This window comes from Photinus pyralis, unplaced genomic scaffold (genome assembly GCF_008802855.1).
Source record: "Photinus pyralis isolate 1611_PpyrPB1 unplaced genomic scaffold, Ppyr1.3 Ppyr1.4_LG10, whole genome shotgun sequence".
In the NCBI taxonomy this organism is placed as follows: Eukaryota; Metazoa; Arthropoda; class Insecta; order Coleoptera; family Lampyridae; genus Photinus; species Photinus pyralis.
In genome coordinates, this window is record NW_022170250.1 from 13,865,937 (window position 1) to 13,883,762 (window position 17,826).

Here is a 17,826-nt window from a genome sequence, read left to right on the forward strand (position 1 = left end):
CAGCAGTGCCACTGTATAATTGCCAGGAGCAAATGTTTCGTCGATTATTTATTGTTTCAGTCCTTTCAGGCGCAGTTAACGCGGAAATAATCAAATTAGCAACACAAATTAATACCAATTCCAGCCTCCTTTGTATTCGCTATTGTTCCAAAATTGACTATTAAACGCACGCCTTTGTCACTGTCACAACTTGTATCGTCTTCCCCCTTTTTTTTTAACTAACGTTTGAAATAGATACGACGGAAATCTTTTCTTTGAACTAGAATGCGAGAAACGAAGCTATACATAATCGATTAGAGTCGGTGAGAACCCGAATCAAAATGCCTACGTTATATTGGAGGGACTGTTAGAAACAGATCCTTTTAGTTTTATATCGCACCGGGCTTTTTTGTCTTATTTTACTGGTGTAAAGCGTCAATTTTGAAGAATAATTTAACATCTCAGGTATATAATATCTTAGGACTCTTTAAAGATCAAAGATATTTGGTTTTTGATTTCCTAATCACCTAATCTCCCTCCCCCGAAGCTATAAGATACATTGACGTTTGTTCACTATACCCTTACGTGAACAAGTACGGCAACTACCCTGTCGGTCATCCAAGTTTTGCGGTAGGAAATTTACGGGGATGTATGTCTCTCATTTCTCTGGGATACTTGGTGCAGGAGGTTGAAGAGGTATTGGAATACATCATGACCCAATACGACAGGACGAGTAAGAACTAGCTCAGGGTTGGTTGAGCTTGAAATCTTCCACAGCGGTAGTTCGTCCTGGGGGTATGATCTTCGTGCTTCGTTCCCACTAATGAGGTTGAGCGCCAGTCAATTTCTATCTTATATAATTAGTTAATTAATGCCTGAAGGGCCTCGCACTACCCGTAATCTGCTGCCAGGTTATAACAACTGTTAACATTACGACCCCCACCGTGGGATGCACCTTGTCGTGGTGGTGGGGCTTAGTAGTCACAATTTCGTGGCGAAGCTAAGCATCCCAGGCGGGTAATTAGATCATGGTTTGATGCGTGTGCTACCAATTATTAATCTGGTTCAAAGGATGCCGTATTGCCCCAGGTCTACCCACTTAATCGGGTTGGACTCTGAGGGGTTGTAAAAGTAGCTGGATGTTACGGAAACGAAAACAATTTGTGTGCAAATGTCTGCACCGTGCTTAGTTCAGTTTTCTAAGTATAGCAATGGAGAAACAATAAAATTTATTAAACAATTGTACAATGCGTGTAACAAATTATCCAAGTCTTAAATCTACGAGTGCAACTGGGTTTCGATCTGGTCAAGCACTTTAATTGTCTACATTAGCGGTTTAAGAAAATACTGATACATGAGGTAGAAGAAACCGAGTACAAGTAAGCACTTACACAGCTTGTCTACACACCACATTCTGAAAGAGACCTTTTAATACAAAATGATTACCGAAAGTGAACTCACATCATCATGTGCCTCTTCGCACCGGCGATAGTCTCGTCTCCTTCCTTAAGTATGTACAGCCTAGCCGCGTGCGTGCAGTGGTAGAAGTACTCGTCCAGGTCCATACCTTGTCCGTCCACCTTGTACAGCTCCAGCTCGCGTTCCGTGAGCAAGTCGCGCGCTTGGAGGGCGCAGTCATTATTGAAGTCCCACTGATTGTTGGCGTAGTACTCAAAGATATCAAATCCTTTGGTAATCCTCTGCTGTCCCCTCCACAACCTTCAAAACGAACATTTCAATACAAGAAATCGAAGATTCAAACCACTTACACTGGTTTGTTTCCCGACAAAAATATAATCGAATCCAAAATAATCGCGGGAATATAATGGAAGAGGATGACGCAAAGGTAGTGGTGCAATCTGGAGCTCTTCATCGATCCTCCGGGATACCAAACGACACCGTTTAGTGGTATTCGGTTCGCGACGATTCCCTTGCCTATCTCAATAATTTCTTGCCACGACACTTTGTACTCGAACGACGACGTACAGTTGTAAATACGTCTTTTCCTGGAAATTTAGGGTGCCATAGCTGATGGTAATTAGTGCGAACCGCTTACTTTTGAACGACGGAGTCCATGCAGGTAAGCAACATCGCGTTGACGGCGATATCCACCGGAAGAAAGTCGGCGTATCCCTGAGAATCGCAGTACATCGTTCGCAGTACGCCCTTGCCGGCGGCAATTAGAAGACCCATCGGTCCGTTGATGTTATCAGTCCAGCCTGGTATGGGCTCTTTCCATATTGGGACCACTGAGGGAGAAAATTTGACGTTAACATAATTTAGTCATTTAAGTGGTCTAACATTTAAATTTTTTTCGAAATTTCGTTGTGAAGTTAGAACTTTTGGGGTTTTAAGGGTTTGTTTTTTAATCTGTTTCGGAATATTCGGTACATTCGTCGTAGTATGAGAGAATTCGATCTAAAAGTTCCATGTAAAGTTGCGGCAAAAGATTTCGTTAGGATTTTATGTTAGCCGAAGTTCATATTTTTCTGAAGCGTCAATTTATCGCCAGTTTACCGAAAATGTTACAATTAAAAACGGGCGAAAATCATTGGAAGGAAAAGGTTTTCCGGTAAAGAGTTTAACCAAAAGAAGATTTTACGTTGACAAGAAATGTAAAGAATGTAAAGAAATTATCTGTGCCTAGGAAACTAAATTTGTGGGTTTAGTTATTGGAATAAATAGAGACTCTCATAATTAGGTTTTAGAACAGGATAGACTAATAAATCTTTCTTTTGGAATATGCTAACAGTAAATGTAAAGGCAGCACCGAGGGGTCTGGAATACTCCCCAGCAGAACCCTCACCAAGGGAAGACTCGATAATTCTTTCTCTATTCCCCCTAACAACCCCATGTTCGCTTTTGGGAAAACGTAATCAAATTTTTGTATGATGGGGGTATTCCCTACCCCCCAGACCACCCGGTACTACGTTTTACAAGAAAAGCGCTCAGGTTCATGCCGTATAATAGGTTAAAAATCAATAAACTAGTTATAAATAATTTGCATTGGTTATTAGTGACACGTTCCCTGAAAAACACCCAAACAAGTTGAGAAACTTGTGTGAAGATCTCAAACAAAAATAATGCGCTAATTTAATTTATCCTCGGCAAAGGCTACCGTGGATGTTAAGATCCGGCTCCGAAATAACTTACCAACAGGAGGTCGTAAAATTGTCACGTGTAAATTGTCCATTTCGTCAACGACGAGTGCCTCCGCAAGTGCTTTGGTAAACGCGTACGTGTTCGGATAGCCGTCCAAGATCCTAAAAAATGTCATTAATGCTCGTAAACTCAACAACGCACCCAATACCTGTCAGTTATAGAATCGATAACTCTCTCGTCCATCCACTCGACCAACTTTATAATCATGTGCGGATCGGCCGGAGGTGGATATGCCCTTTCGTACAACACCTTCTCCTTTAAATGGCAGTACGCGGTGGAGACGTGATTGAAAACCTACAAAGTTTGCTGGTAAATCGCAACTTTGGGAATCTTACCACTCACAATCAGATTTTTGCATTCTTTGGCAAGATCTAGCATGTACTTCGTCCCCCTTACGTTCAACAGGACTGCTTTCTTTAAGGGATCGTCGAATCTGATGGTGGCGGCAAGATGATAGACGACGTTCGTTTCATTTATCAGCATTTCTCGGTCCTCCTTCGAGAGGCCCAAGTTTTCTTCTAGCACATCTCCGTAAATTACTGCGACTTTTTTTAGTGTTTCCACTTCGGTATTTTTGAGTAGATCGAAGATCTGCAACCAATAAACATGACCATAAGGTTCGATTTGTGACTAAAAGCGATCCAGTTTTCGATTTTTCTTGGAGGGCGCCTTCTTCAAGGGAAGGCTGTACCATTTGTAACTTATAGCCAAACTTTTAAGATTTTATTACATAGCTAGACGTGGGTAAAATTAATTGTGATAGACAATTTTGCCGTAGAGGATCAATTAAGTTGTGTTTTTCTATAAAGATAAAGTGTTAGTTACGCACTTTGACGATTTCAAGGAAACGAAGCATACTGATGGTAATTAAGTGGTTAATTCTAATTAACTTATTGCGTCAATGCTCAATGAGCAATCATTATTAATTATAATGGGCCTATGGGTAGACTCACCGCACTGTTGAATAACTCCTTAAGTCGTTCCTGCGGGTTCTTCCCCTTCTTGTTCCTGATGAGCAAGTAGATCCTTTTAATGCTAGGACAAGTCCTTAGGACCTTCTCGACGAGAACCTTGCCCATAAATCCCGTGCCTCCGGTGATTAGCAATGTCCTATCCGCGAACATCTCGTCCACGCGATTCCGATCTTTCAATAGTTTTCCATTTCCGGTCATAGTTCTAAAATCGAAAGAAAGAATTTCAGTGCCACTTTCTCTCGGTGCATTTTTCTTGTGCAACCGATTCGCGTAAGTATTCGTATCGAGAAAAAAAATCGAGGTCGCATTTGGTAATAACCGATAACCTCGTTTTTAAACAGAATATGCAAATTTCGCTCGCGGCCGGCGAATCGCAATTAGTCGGTTAGGAAGACGATCTAAAAGTATTTTGCGTCCCTAATTTGTTTTCTCGCACTAATCGCGATCGGATTATAGGGGATCAGGTGAAATGTATCTAACTTTAATCCGATACGATACTCATATGCAAAGTTTATTGATCGCCCTTGTATCGCGGATAATAAAACCATATATTTGAGTACTTAAAACGAAAAGGATGTAATTGTTAAGAACATTTTATTGTTTACATTAATAGTTTTAATGTAAATTGCTTCCTGTAACAAAGTCGAAAAATAAGAACATTTAAATGCTCGGGAACCAAATAAACAGGATGTTCAAAACGCTTCATTAATTTTGCCTCGGCGATCATTTCGTCTAGAGGAAATTTTGCATTTACCGAGGATTTTGAGTACATATCCTTTTAGGAGTACATTACCGCGGAAATTTTTAAATAGCAATTTTAATTAGCTTTGAAACTTTTTTCGAAATTTCGTTGTGAAATTTTCCAAGGGTAGAGCAGATTAGGTATTGCACATTACCATAGAAATTGTAGAGGATTTTCCAATCAATTATTTGACTATACTGCATTCATTATAAGAAGGTAGTAGATGGCGCTGTGTTTGAAGATCGAAACACACAGGAAAAATATAAAACGGCACAAAATTTGAAAAATATACATATAAATCAAACGATATCACGCTTGGATCTTTGAAATTGACAGCTAATGACAATTCGACAGTTTAGTTCGTAACTGAAACTTTAAAACACATAATTCGTCACTTTTATTTTTCAGGGTAATACTGACTCGTGTTTTAACCAATCACAGTGAAGGTCAAACTGTCCCTATGCTTTCTACCGCTATCTTCTTAAAATGAATAGCGTATTGTGGAAGTGTATTATTACGCCTTGGTGGAAACGAAGTCCGTCTTTTCTGCGTCGATTAATTTCTGTAGAGCATTGGTTTTAACGGACTTTCGATGCCTGGAGACTAGATGTCGAGGATTTGGATCATATTCAGTTATATTAATTAGGGTTATGTGGTTGGAACTGCGAATTCAGCATGAGGTCAGTTCGGCATCGCGGAAAAGGCACAATAGCCATATGTTAGTGGTATTTGGCTCTAACGAAAACTAGATTAAAAACGGAGATGGCTAAAAAAAAGGTTACGGGTCATTAAAGTATTAGTGTAATGAAGGTTGGGGGGGGGGGGCTCTGCGGTGCACCACAAAAACATTTTTTGCTTCATTTTAAAGTATTCCTTTCTCAAAAATCAATTAGAATATAGTTTTTTTTTAAATTGCAGCTGATAATTAAAAGTAACAAAATATACAAACGAGGCGAGTCGCCCCCCCCCGGGCCAGTCCGCCCCTGCCTGGGGGCCATACCCCCCAGCAAAGAGGTAGATTTAAAATCTCAGCGAGGATTTAAAAGCACCCAGCAAAGAAGTACTCGATAACGTTTTAACCTCTAACCTTTGGTACTCTGGAAATGGCAATGGGACCATTTTATATACTGGTGGGTATTCCCTAACCCCCCAGACCCCCCGGTAAAGCTTTCCCCCGCAAAACGTTTACCTCTTAGAATACATTCCATATACTGGGGGGTATTTCGTACCCCTCAGACCTCTAGGTAAAGATTTCCCCCCACGTTTAGCCGTTAGGACACATTCTATATATCGCGGGATGTTCCATACCCCGTAAAGCTTTCCCCGCAAAACGCTACCTCTTAGAATACATTCCATGTACTGGGGGGTATTCCGTACCCCCCAGACCCTTCGGTAAAAATTTCCCCCACAAAACGTTTAGCCCTTAGAACACTATAATTGTTTTCCGGAAAATGATCAGACCCCCTTCTTCAAAGAAGTATTGCATAGAACATAGAATCTGGGGGGCGTAGGGGTATGGAATGCAAAAAAGGAAGACTTAAAAACGCAGCGAGGATTTAAAGGCATCCAGAAAAGAAGGACTCGATAACTTCTTGTTCTCCAACCCTTGGTACTCTCATGGGAAATGGCAATGGGACAATTTTATAAACTGCGGGGTACGAAAATCCCTCGCTAAATAATCATAAAGAGGTAGGAAATCTCAGGAAAGCCACCAGGAGGGTCTTTCACAAAACCAAGCGCAGTGGCTAGGGCGATTAGGAAGGCAAAGAGAATTATCCGTGAGGAACGACGGTGGACTAGAGAAACCTTGCGGCTCTTGATGCGAACTCATTTCTCAATGTAAAAATACGTATATTGGTAGTTAAATTTTTGATAATTTTGGGTAGGTAGGATAGTTTTCAACATAATAATACATTCCACCCTGTATAAGAAAAATATTGGCAAATAAAAACACCAATCGGCGTGTCCAAGCATTTAATTATTGGCGAATTCGGAATTTTTCCCCATATTCTGTTTAGAAGTGGGTCATCTCAAGACAGGAATTTTGAAAGATGAAAAAGGGTATACCCAAAATCTTATGTAATCCGAAAAAATTGTTGAATTTTAATAACGCAATTTTAGCTACTTAAAATTAAAAAAACCGCACCACTTTCTAATACACAATTTTAAGTTATGTAAGGTTTTTCATTTGTTCAAGTCCAATCTTTAACTTAAACATATACGTAATTGTCTAATTGGATTTCGCAAGGAGCACCGAATTATGTAAGTGCAGGCGCTGATTAGTTGCTCGAGTTTTTGTGTAATTAAAAGATTCGACTGGAAAGTGTTAAGGAACTAAATTTTGCACAGGCTCCTTCAAGATCCTTAGGTGGAAAGTGAAGAGGCGAGGCACTATCGTGAAACTGCCACCTTTTCAAAAAAAAACCTTTGCCGCGATATACGTTTCAAATGTACCTAATACCAATCTTTAATCTTCAACTAGGCTTGCTGTTTCATTACGACAAGAAACCATACCAAATTTTGTGGTAAACCTGAATCTAATCTTACTCAGAATTTCCCCAATATTCTAAGCATTGAATAAAATTCCAATTAGCAAAAGGTAATAATAATCAACATTAACTGCTAAAGACCCTGGATGGTAATGGTTTTATAACACTTATAAATTTTGATTTGCAATTAATTACTCAGAAAACCTTCATGTGTCAAATATTTGGACAATAAACCTTGAAGAGTGTCTCGTTTTTGGGTTGCAAGTTTTTGTAATTTGGAGAAAATGGTCCGAAGAAAGATTTAAATAAGTACTGATACACTTACACTTAAGAAATGCACTCACAATCTCACCTTTTAAAACAGTCACCTTACACAAAATTACATAAGCAAGTTACTCGCCGAAGATACGAATAATTACTAAACTTTCGTTTTCCTTCGATTCACGTATTCAATTTTCACGGTCGAGGCTGTAAAAAAATGTGGAAGCCCTCCCCCCCACCTTCAAAATAAGTTTGTCCGAAGTATGAAAGTGGCCCGATACCGCGGCTACCTAAAGTTAAATCACCTTTTAGGTGAAAGTTTGAAGATTATGAGGATTTAATAAATTGTTTAGCAACTCGCGTAATTCCCTTCGACCCACATTTTATTGTAATGTTGATTTGCACGCCATGATTCCTTGCTATTGGGAAACGCGATGCAATCCACGCTCGACCGGTATAATTAACTTAATAATAATAATTTCATTCCACTTTATAGTGTATTAGGTGACGCAAACGTTCATCGGTGAAATTTGCATTTTTATGGGACCAAAAGTTGCTTAGAAGAGGTACCCATTTGTCAATTTCTGCATGCCGAGACTTCTGGTGGTCAATAGTAAAGTTATTCTCAAAACCCTTGAACTTGTATTGTAGGGTAGGATTTTCCTTGTTTCCTTAAAAAATATTTCCGGAGCTGGTTCCCTGAAAGACACGGTTCACCAATATCCAAAACGCCCTATTTCACAGTGAAAAATCCGTTTATTAGAAGATTAAAACACCTCCTCGCACATTATAATCTCCTGATACCAAATTTGTAAAGAATTAAAAATAAATTTCACTTTGAAATATGTTTGTGGGTGATGGGAAAAGACCTTCTCAACTATCATGTTCTCCTGGTATCCAGTCAAAATATTACAAGAATTTTGTGACCGACAGTTCGTGTATTAGGAACTGAAACACCTCCTCGCACATTATAATCTTCTGATACAAAATTTATAGAGATTTAAAACGAAATTTGGCTTTGAAATATGTTTGTGGGTGATAGAAAAAGACCTCCACAACCATCACGTTCTCCTGGTAGCCAGTCAAAATTTTACACAAATTTTCTGACTGGCAGTTCGTGTATTAGGAACTAAAACACCTCCTCGCACATTATAATGTTCTGATACACAATTTATAGAGATTTAAAACGAAATTTGGCTTTGAAATATGTTTGTGGGTGATGGAAAACGACCTCCTCAACTATCGTGTTCTCCTGGTAGCCAGTCAAAATTTTACACAAATTTTCTGACTATGGCAGTTCATGTATTAGGAAATGAAACACCTCCTCGCACATTATAATCTTCTGATACAAAATTTATAGAGATTTAAAACGAAATTTGGCTTTGAAATATGTTTGTGGCTGATAGGAAAAGATCTCCTCAACTATCATGTTCTCTTGGTATCCAGTCAAAATTTTACAAGAATTTTCTGACTGACAGTTCGTGTATTAGGAGCTGATAAACACCTCTTCGCACATTATAATCTTCTGATACAAAATTTATAGAGATTTAAAACGAAATTTGGCTTTGAAATATGTTTGTGGCTGACAGGAAAAGATCTCCTCAACTATCATGTTCTCCTGGTCGCCAGTCAAAATTTTACAAGAATTTTCTGAATGACAGTTCGTGTAGTAGGAGCAGAAACACCTCCTCGCACATTATAATCTTCTGATACAAAATTTATAGAGATTTAAAACGAAATATGGCTTTGAAATATGTTTGTGGGTGATGGGGAAAGACCTCCTCAACCATCACGTTCTCCTGGTAGCCAGTCAAAATTTTACAAGAAATTTCTGACTGCCAGTTCGTGTATTAGGAGCTGAAACGCCTCCTCGCACATTATAATCTTCTGATACAAAATTTATAGAGATTTAAAACGAAATTTAGCTTTGAAATATGTTTGTGGGTGATGGGGAAAGACCTCCTCAACCATCACGTTCTCCTGGTAGCCAGTCAAAATTTTACAAGAAATTTCTGACTGCCAGTTCGTGTATTAGGAGCTGAAACGCCTCCTCGCACATTATAATCTTCTGATACAAAATTTATAGAGATTTAAAACGAAATTTAGCTTTGAAATATGTTTGTGGGTGATGGGGAAAGACCTCCTCAACCATCACGTTCTCCTGGTAGCCAGTCAAAATTTTACAAGAAATTTCTGACTGCCAGTTCGTGTATTAGGAGCTGAAACGCCTCCTCGCACATTATAATCTTCTGATACAAAATTTATAGAGATTTAAAACGAAATTTGGCTTTGAAATATGTTTGTGGGTGATGGGAAAAGACCTCCTCAACCATCATGTTCTCCTGATAGCCAGTCAAACTGTGATTCCTAGATATTTCACTGACTCTGAAAATTGTTCTTGAAATAGCAGGGGAAGATGAGGAAGACTCTTTACCTTTCTTGTTCTTGTGAAGAGAACTAGTGCTGTTTTTATCGGGTTGATGTGTACCCTACACCACTCTTCGGTTACTCATATTCATATACAAGGTGTCCATTATGTATGGAATATAGTATATATCTCGGTAAATATCGAATGTATGCAAAATTTTTATACATGAAAGTTGATTTTTGATTTCCCATAATAAAGCAGCATTCAGTTGTTTTCATATCAGAAAGCAAATGAGTAACGAAAAACAATTGAATTTTTTTAAATGGCAGTGCACCTTTTCATTAGGCTCATTTGATAGAGATTTTTTTTCTTTTTCCGATGATAGAACATGATAGTACCCTAATACAAGAAAATTGTTCAAACAAATTTATTATAATCACACCATTAACATTAATCTAGATATCCTACATCAAAATAAAACAAATGCGTATACTTCTCTTATTATTGGAGATAGGAAAATAGCGGAAAAAGCAAAACTACTTTCAATTTCTGATAAAGCTACTTATTTAAAAAAAAGCGATGTAAAAGTAAAAGAGCAAATTAATTTTTTTTAATAGAACGGTTACTTTTTTCTGTAATATTCTAAAAGGAGTTGAAATTCTCTTTACAATGATATCAAATATGTTAATTACCTTAGAAATTAAAACCGCAGTATAATGTTTTAAAATCAATCGCAGTAACAGTGGAAATTTAAACAAAAACAAAAGAGAGTTTTTCACTTATCATGTCTGTCATAAAATCAGTTGAATGAACAATGCGACTTATAAGAACCACAATACAACAAAATTATCATTACACAAATGATGATAACTGTTAAGAGGAGTAATGTAATGTGCAATGATAATTAATACATAGAAAGCAAGTGCAATATGTGTTTAAATTTGTCTTAAGTTATAATTATATGTAACTGCTTTTCATTTGTTTTCTTCGCTTCTTGTTTTTGTTTAAAGTTCCACAGCTAATGCGATTGGTTCTAAACACATGACTGTAGCTTTAATTTCTAAGGTAATTACAACATATTTGATATCATTGTAACGAGAATTTCAAGCTCTTTGTGAATATTACACAAAAAAGTAACAGTTCTATTTAACAAAATTAATTTCTTATATCACTTGTTTTTTTGAATTATGTAGCTTTATCAGAAATTGAAAGTTAAGTATTTTTGCTTCTTCCACTTGTTTGCTATACGCTTGGACCATCAAAATCAATCACACTGTATAGCTTTGGGTTTACCTTATAGACCTTCTATAGTATTTTAAACAACACTTTGGATTCATTTGCTTTCCACGCAGCATGACAGGATACTTCCATATTTAAATCCGTTGGTATAGATTTATTATCTTGAGATTCATTATGTAATTGAGGGTGATTACATCTGTTCTTATTGCAAGACTTCCTACTCCGACACATTCTAGTAAAATGTCCAAATTTCGTGCAGTAGAAACATAATTGAAACCAGCCAGTCACAAGGATTTCCATTAAACATTGGAAATGCTTTCTGGCAGGTAACAATGAGTGTTGTTGTCAATGGACCGGGTTATTCTGATAACCAGAAAAACTGCTAACTTTGGTAATGGTTTTAAGCCCTTTCATTTTGAAAATACGTTTTGTCGACAAACGCAAACTTATTAAGAACACGACAATTGTTTATATCAATTCCGTAAAGTAAATTAGACGAAAAGCAGCAGTCGTAATTAAGGCTTTAGATGTGGAACCCAAAAGAAAATTACGTAAGAAGTAAATTGGTCCACCAAGCAAAGCTGTATACGTGAACATTATAATCGCACGAGCGAGTTTTACATTCGCTTATAATGGAGTTATACGCAAAATTTAGAAAGTAAAATGTTATGGCTTAATAACAATTAATTACTAAACAGATGACCGAAAATTTTGTTTTCCAGTTAAAACTTTCATTTCTACGCGCCGGTGTTTAGCAATTTTTATTCATCACTTCCACTGTTGAAATATAAACATTTCTTTTACTTTCATTTATAGGGCGTAATAAATACTTTTCCAATTATATTGTCGTCCCATAGCCGGCACCTACCTACTGCCCTATTTCCGTTCTAGCGTTTAGAGTTGTATATCCCCTACTTAAAAGAGAAATATGTTACCTCATCGAATAAATTACTTCCCGCTTCTAATTTATTCTATTAATATTTTGGCGATTTAATTACACGCAACGCAATGAATAAACTAACAAAAAATGGATTTGCACGACAGTATCTTTGACAGATCTTGTATAACGTTTAGGAACCGAGCGATAACATTAAAATACTAAGGGAGGAATTAATGAATGTTGATCTAGCTATAATGCTAACTAACGTGCTGCCGTAATCCTAAACTTTCTTTTTCTGCTACTGGTAAAGTAAATGGATAGTCAAAAAGTTGAGCACTAACGATGTTTGTACGAGGGCTTGAGGACAAGTGTCTACAAACACTACGGAAAAATAGGCTATTCTCCATTTTGTGAAGCGATTCGCAGTGGAATAATTTCAATTTAGGTCTAAATTTTGAATGATTTTTTATTACTAGACCGGGGAGTGAGTGGGAGGCATGCAAAAGTCGCACTAAGCAGAGATGGGCAGAATACTTTCAAAAAGTATTTGAATACTAAATAGTAAATACTTTACACAAATCAAAGGTACTTGAATACTAAATACTTTTACGTCCAGCACAAGCGAATACCAGATACAGATACATTGAAAAGTATTCAAATACTTAAAAAATAAGTATTCAAATACTTTAGAATTTATTCGATACTTTCAAAAGTATTCGAATACTATCAAAGGTATTCGAATACACTATACAAAGTATTCGAATACTTGTCACTCAAATACATTCAAAAATTTAAATAGTATACTTACTAGATAAAAGGCTTAATACTACTTAAAAAAATCAAGTTATACTTTGATGGGGTTAGCTTTTTTATATTTCTATTGTTATATACAAATTTAAGGGGAGTAAAAGCGTATTTGTCTGAGATCGAATAGATCGAGAGTCCATAATTTCAAACAGTTCCAAGATTGGGCTACTAGTTCAAAAGTTACAGCCCTTTTGAATTTTTTTTCCGAAAATTGGTTTCTAGTCTATAACTTTTTGATTGAGAAGTCTGATAAAAAGTATTTGAGTTACAATGTATTTGAATACTTTAAAGGATTTGAATACTAAAAAGTATTTACAAAATCGAATACTGCCCAGGTCCTGGCACTAAGCCACAAAAGCTCTAGGGAATCACGGCTCATGGCCAACTTGATTGTGAAAAAAAAAATTGTTGTTATTAGTAGTCAGCTGAGGGGGTTGGTATTTTTATGGGTTAATGTGGTCCCAATAAAATTAAATATCCCTTTTAATATTTTACTTTTCATAACGTCCCAAAGGAAAGGTTCATGCTTAGGATGCGTTTCTTTTCTACAGAGTAAATCCATATACCTCTTGTTTACTGTCACTGCCACCATTTGTCCAATTGTTAATCGTTAACAATGAGAATGTCTGCAGAAATATGAAAAAAACGAAATTTGATCGTGCTTTTAATGAGATATAGCCTCGGGCAGCTATCAAAAGTGAAAAAAACCTGCCACATTAGTGGATTACTTCCGAAACGTTGATTCGAAATATACACGCGACCGTAAACGCTTTATTTTAAAAATAAAAAAATGAGGTAACAGCAAACATTTGTCTTTCCATCTTCGTGGCTTAGTTTTATAGTTTAGAGGTGCATTTTATTCATCCCCCGAGACGTGCGGGAAGCGATTAACACGGTGACGTTTTTCCGTAAATAAAGCTTTATGGGCGCTATTGGGCTTTAACAAAATTTCTCCCTCCTTAAAGTTTGCAATAACTTAAAGCCCACCAAATTGGGTATAAAATATGAAACGATATTATATATTCATATCCGCTTACTTCTCGAACATTGTATTCAAATTTCGGTATATTAACGATATTATACGCCTTTTTAAACTTTTTCTATTGGCATCGGGTTCTTTATACTAAAAGGAGTCTTCGGTTTACTTTGTGGAAATAAATTCGTGCGCCCTTTGGCGGAAGTATATATCGATGCGTGCAGTCAGCCGTTTAAATTTAATGCTTTAAGTAATTAGACTCCTTTGAAGTAATTAAAAAAAATCAGTTTCGTTTACCTGCAAACTACAAGCCACTTCGTTTCGGTCTTTTCAAATTAACAGTACAAGTAGAGTAGAATGTTTTATTTGAGTATACACCCTAAAATAACCACTTCGTTTCGGTCTTTTCAAATTAACAGTACAAGTAGAGTAGAATGTTTTATTTGAGTATACACCCTAAAATAACTCTAATTTCGAATCACCTGGGTTGGTGGTGGCGACAGTGTCTGTGCGGTAAGGGTATTATTTCCCGCCCCTACACGGGTATGAAGAAAATCCATAAACAGGGCGAGAGGGAAATTAGTTCGTAATAAAAACGAATTCGATTGTATCCGGACCAGATTCCCAGCTTAGGCCAACACTCATTGAAAAACATCGGGAGAACTGTTTAATGATTTGAAATCGTCGCTCCTCGAAGTTATATTGGATGCAGTTAGAACACCAATAGCCCAGTTCATCTCTTTCAAGTTGGAACTTTTGTAAACAGAGAGGTGGCAGTAAATAAACATTTAATTTGGAGGGTTTCCAAGTTCAAAAGCTCGAAAAGAGCGAAGGTAGGGTATTAAAACAATATTTGAGTTAAAAGTGTGTGTCTTCTCGCCGGCATCGGATATCAAATCGATATACAATCCTGCTGTTTTTCGTTGTAAGGCCCCGTGCAATAATTACATGATCCGATAAAAATTGCATGAGCGTCAAAGGGCTTACTTTCGACTTTATTCGAAAATAAATGGATATTAATGCGAATCAAGCTTTAAAACGGTACATAAAAACGAATTATTTAAGTGGGGGCCTCTTCAAAGTGAGCCTATTAAAATTCGCGAACTTCTGTTTCGCAAACAAAGTTTCAAAGAGTACGCGTCAATAAGTTATGACCTTGTATTCGTCCAACATTTTTAATTAAGCTGGGATTTTAAGTGTTCTCCTTGTTTTAAAGTTTCATTAGCCGAAAAAGTGCAATGGAAATTCGTTTAACCAATTTTAATTACCCAATCATTTAAAGGCATCTCGAAGCAGATGGCTTAGATGTTCCCTTACTTCCCCCGTGTTCCGCTACTTTCTATCTATCCATTCATCAGGGGAACCCGACCAGGAGGACCGAAGGTCCATTCTGCCTACTCATTGTCTTTCGCAACTAGGTTCAGAGCCGATTCCTCTCAATAAAGGACAGGACCCTGTTTAGAATAAGTTGCTTCACCTTCGCCCCGGTTCCAGATAATTGTCGCCAAGGAGCTAAGGTCTGCCTCTGGTCAAGGCGGTACAGTGACAGACCACATGGGACACCTGGATCTGGTTTCTATTCCTAAGGACTCCAGTGATCTGGTGTTATATTCGATTGACCCTCTTTTAGAAGGTCTGATACAAGTGCTTAAGTATTTCGGGGGAAGAATGTAACTGTAGAACTGTAATACCAGATCACTGGAGTTCTTAGGACTCAAAGCTTCAAGGAAAAATGTAGCACCGGGGGGTCTGGGGGGTATGGAATACCCCCCAGCCATTCCTTCTATCGCACGCAAGTCTTATTTCGGAATAAGATTTGCGTGCGATAGAGCTAATTGCTAGGGAGTATTCTATACCCTCCGAATGGCTGGGGGGGATTCCATACCCCCCAGGACCCTCCGGTTCCACATTCTGCCCGGAAAACATAGTGTTTTTGACACTTATGGGCAGTCTCTATTTAGAAAAGGATCATACCAGATCACTGGATCTTAGACTGAACGTTTTGAGAAAAATGTAGCACCTGGGGGTTTGAGGGGTTATTCCAAGACCCCCCAGTTCCACACATTCTTCCTTGAAATTAATTACTCCCCCCAAGGAAAAAAAGAAAGATTCGGTATTCCTTTTCCTTACAATTTTATTATCAGAGGCCACTCATATTCTCCAACCCCCATAAGGTCGACGCGTGACACTACTTCAGCTATTCAGGTAGGGCAAGAGAAGGTGAGCAAAATTGTTGATAGAAAAAAAATGTCTTTGGAAGAAATCAAATCTTTCACTGCATTGCTGAAGCTACTAGGAAGGTCCGATAACCTCCCGCCTCCCTGCTTTAACCAAGGTAGGGCTGCTCCCTTATTTATTTAAAACATCGTGCCGTTGCGTTTTGTACATATGCCATTAGTTTCCACTCAGCCAGCTCCTTGGTAGGTGATCTCTTTCGAGTGGTACGGAAGGATAGCTAAACAGACCATCAAAGGGCTTTGCTCCGTCTATCTGTCATCATTTCAGCTGAAGTATCCTTCTCTGAAGGATAAATTCAGCCATTAATATTCGTCTATCGAGATAAATGCAAGTCCCAGGGTTCAGCTGACTGTTCCTCTTACTATAAAGAGAATCATTCACCTGGCCCACGCCTCTTCCTTCCTTGTAAACCCAAGGTTTTTGTGTGAGACCCCCTTACTGTGCTTCTGTAAGAAGGTCACATACTAGGGTCCCCCCTCCTTTAGTTATGCCGACGGTTCCGACCCCAAGAACTACCACACGATCCAAAAGCTCGTCGACATCATTCTCGACCTCTGAGGATCTCGGTGGTAATCCCGATGCCTCTTCGATGTTACTAACGAAGGATTGAGCCCTCTTCGTCGCAACCGAACTAGGTGCCGCTGCTCCGGTGAAACCATTTCCTTTACTTGGCCCGGCCGAAGCAGTGGCTTTCGTCAAAAATAGATCCCTGCGTGTGTTTGAAAGTTCTGTCGAACAGGAAACCTTATCGACACCAAATGCGAGGAGGACCCTATCTGGCTGTCCCTTCCGGAAGAACGCCCTCCATAGGCTAGTCCTGAAACCAGGTTTTTCTTCTGGAGGCGCTTCAAGATGGTGACCGTGTCATTCGGAAGCATCACTTTGGTTACACTAGGGATGTGCCTCCTTCAGAGTGCCAGTGCCACACAGTCTTCGCACAGTCGCCAACATCTTGACTCGGGAGGTCGATGATCTTCGTCGCTACCTATCTGGGTTTTACCCCCAACGAGTCATGATCATTCAGGTGTCTGTGTGGCCTCCCACCTATCTGTCACTCGGTGACGCGCTCCACCGTACGGGATTTACGTTTACTAACAGCAATAAGTGACACTAACTAATTAAACCCAAACCTAGGGAATTTGTAACTCTCCCCATCCCTTGCGAATACGTTACCAATAAGGCATAAAAAAATGCCTCGTAGAGTTTTAATAAAGTACAATTTGCAACATATTAGTTCGCTCGCCATTTGCGAAGAGCGCAGTAAAATTGATGTGATGAACTCAAATTTATATACTACTCGCTTTGAAGTTCGCACGTTATAAACGACCGACACCGTTTCTCTTTTTTTCTGCTTTTAATTATCGACGCCATTCGAACCATTAGTAAAATTAATAGCCGTTTATTGTGCTTTCACGCTACATTCAATTAATGGGTTCGAGTGGTAACTCAAATTTTACAATGATTATTGTTAAATGGCGGATTCCTCATTCAAAAAGCTCATTTATTAATTAGAAGGGACGTCAATAAATGGAGAGCTCGAAAATAAAGCGGCGGTGTATATCGTTTGATCGTTATCGTCGATTTTGGCTTTGGTTTTTGTAATACCCCGCACCTACATGAAAATCACCGTAAATCGCGGGGGAGGATTTCTCTGTAATGAGACATTTTGTATTCCGTAGCCAATGCCGATTTTCCCGCACTAGAATTACAA

General features: G+C 38.3%; 1 protein-coding gene across 2 annotated transcripts; it reads right to left on the reverse strand.

Moving 5' to 3' along the window:
* Positions 1-1,191: 1,191 nt before the first annotated feature.
* On the reverse strand, positions 1,192-7,921 carry LOC116161487 (putative fatty acyl-CoA reductase CG5065). Of its 2 annotated transcripts, none has more exons than XM_031474842.1 (9): positions 7,699-7,921; positions 4,095-4,317; positions 3,484-3,732; positions 3,290-3,435; positions 3,133-3,242; positions 2,036-2,228; positions 1,749-1,985; positions 1,441-1,698; positions 1,192-1,393 (listed from the first exon to the last, which is right to left on the reverse strand). In XM_031474842.1, exons 2-9 carry the CDS (start codon positions 4,311-4,313, stop codon positions 1,303-1,305), a joined length of 1,503 nt encoding a protein of 500 aa, XP_031330702.1. In that variant the 5' UTR covers positions 4,314-4,317; positions 7,699-7,921; the 3' UTR covers positions 1,192-1,302. The 2 variants fall into 2 exon arrangements, with proteins under 2 accessions (XP_031330702.1, XP_031330701.1); XM_031474841.1 differs by having other exon boundaries at positions 7,672-7,919.
* Positions 7,922-17,826: the final 9,905 nt, after the last annotated feature.

What these genes read in the sequence shown, in the direction of transcription:
- LOC116161487 (XM_031474842.1), bottom strand. Translation starts at nt 4,313, where the DNA reads ATGACCGGAAATGGAAAACTATTGAAAGATCGGAATCGCGTGGACGAG. An exon ending in ATGGACTCCGTCGTTCAAAA is followed by an intron (nt 1,986 to 2,035) that starts GTAAGCGGTTCG and finishes CTAAATTTCCAG; the next exon opens with GAAAAGACGTATTTACAACT. An exon ending in GCGAAGAGGCACATGATGAT is followed by an intron (nt 1,394 to 1,440) that starts GTGAGTTCACTT and finishes GGTCTCTTTCAG; the next exon opens with AATGTGGTGTGTAGACAAGC.